The sequence below is a fragment of the Penaeus monodon genome, chromosome 21 (genome assembly GCF_015228065.2).
Source record: "Penaeus monodon isolate SGIC_2016 chromosome 21, NSTDA_Pmon_1, whole genome shotgun sequence".
NCBI lineage: Eukaryota > Metazoa > Arthropoda > Malacostraca > Decapoda > Penaeidae > Penaeus > Penaeus monodon.
Genome location: NC_051406.1, coordinates 20,867,333 through 20,869,048, shown reverse-complemented (window position 1 = coordinate 20,869,048; position 1,716 = coordinate 20,867,333). Strand labels below are relative to the sequence as shown.

At 34.4% G+C, this 1,716-nt stretch overlaps 1 protein-coding gene across 1 annotated transcript in view; it reads left to right on the top strand.

Annotated features, from left to right (window-relative positions):
• LOC119586334 (MMS19 nucleotide excision repair protein homolog) overlaps positions 1-1,716 on the top strand; it is a gene marked incomplete at its 5' end in the record, with an annotated part of 10,517 nt that overhangs the window by 4,059 nt on the left and 4,742 nt on the right. Inside the window, 3 exon segments of the mRNA XM_037935049.1 lie at positions 694-892; positions 1,244-1,341; positions 1,524-1,696. Coding sequence (XP_037790977.1) covers positions 694-892; positions 1,244-1,341; positions 1,524-1,696 — 470 coding nt within the window.

The window sequence follows — 1,716 nt, the reverse complement described above, 5'->3', positions numbered from 1 at the left end:
CATCTTACATATTCATAATACATTAAAGTTATATTTTTGTTTTGAAACTGATCAAAACTTTGCTCACAAAAAATGTCTTCAACTACAGTTCCTAACATCACAAGTAAGTAGGTGTCTTTGATGAATATGACATCTTTATTTCGTTGTTACTTCTGTATTGACTTTTAATCTTCAGTATGCTTTTTTGAAAAAGGGCATCCTGTAATAAAAGCAGCACAAACTAATGATAAGTATTACATAACTCCAAAGTTGTTTGCAGTTGCACCAACTTTCTTGTCTATAAAGGATATAAAAATATTTGTTACACTTACATGTCAACTGTTTTTGTTTTCCATATCCATATCTATTGGAAATAATTTGTAAGGACAGCAGCACACTAAGGAAACCAGTGTTTATTTACACTAGATTACTTGACTAAAATCAAATGGATTTCACAGGGGCTTTTCTTTTCTTATTGTTATATCCCTACAAAATGCCTTTTGTGTCTATAGTGAGAAGTAAGTGTATAGTTTTTAATGGAATAACAGTTTATTGTAATAGAAATTATAGCCTTAAACACAAGATATACAAAATTGATGTTTTTAAAATCCTTTCAGTTTGCGCATATACTTCACTTTTCATGCTTTGGAAATCTTATCATATTGATAGTTCAATCTTGAGGAGAAGCAAATTCATCACACTTTTCCCTCTTAGATGGTGGCAGCTTGGCAGAACATGAAGCCTCTTGCTGGAAAGTATTTTTACAAGGCTTAACAAACAAACAGTTGGCAGTCCAAGAGTCATCAGTGTCAGCCTTGACGACTGCATTACCTGCATTCCAAACTAAATACCTTATGGAAGGTGCCCATACCCTCACCTCGATACTCATCAACGCAGACAGCAGTAGTCTAAGGTGTGTCTGTGCCTTCTGAAGGGCAAGTTTTTTTTTACTTTGTTCAGAACTTAACGTGAACTGATTATTATGATATTGTTGTAGGTAGAAGATGATGGGGTCTTGTTTCCAGTGGTAATTTTAGTTATAATAGCCTAAGCAAACTTTTGTATTTCATGATGTTTTGTGATGTTAAAATTTGATACTTTCTACCATTATCACAGGGGAAAGAAATATTCTCTGGTGCATTGAGGTTTCTAATATTTGTGTATGAAGTATACAATGGAATTGCTTAAACTCAGTTTTGCATAACTCAAACATAACCGGTAATCTTTTAGTAAGGAATATTATTACAGAGTACTCTACTTGCAGAGACCAGATAATCAAGTGTTTTGTGTCCATGGGAAAGTTGCATCCACCTGCTATTAGTGAAAATACACTCCCTCAGCTGTTGGCAGAAATGGAAAAGGGTATGTGGGTGTTTCTTTTTCCTTCCTGTATTTCTTAATTTTTTACCTTTGCCTGTCTCCTTAATTTTCCTCCTATCTACATCATGTCAGGAATATTTTTCCTTAATGTGTTATGGAAAAAAGTGTGACATATAAAAGCAAAATTTAAAAGTTTTCAGCATCTTTTTTCTTTCTTTGTTTAGGGAGTACCAGTATTTCTCCAGTGAGTGAAAGTCAAGTCTTGGAAACCCTTGCAATCCTAACTACGGGAAAGTTCCTCCTGTCCCGTGTTTTGCATGTTGTCTGGCATCATGTAGAAAATACACTTAAGTCTTCCACAGAAAGATGTTGCCTTTATCTCTCATGTGTTTTGAAGGTAATTAAGGTGGCCGTGTC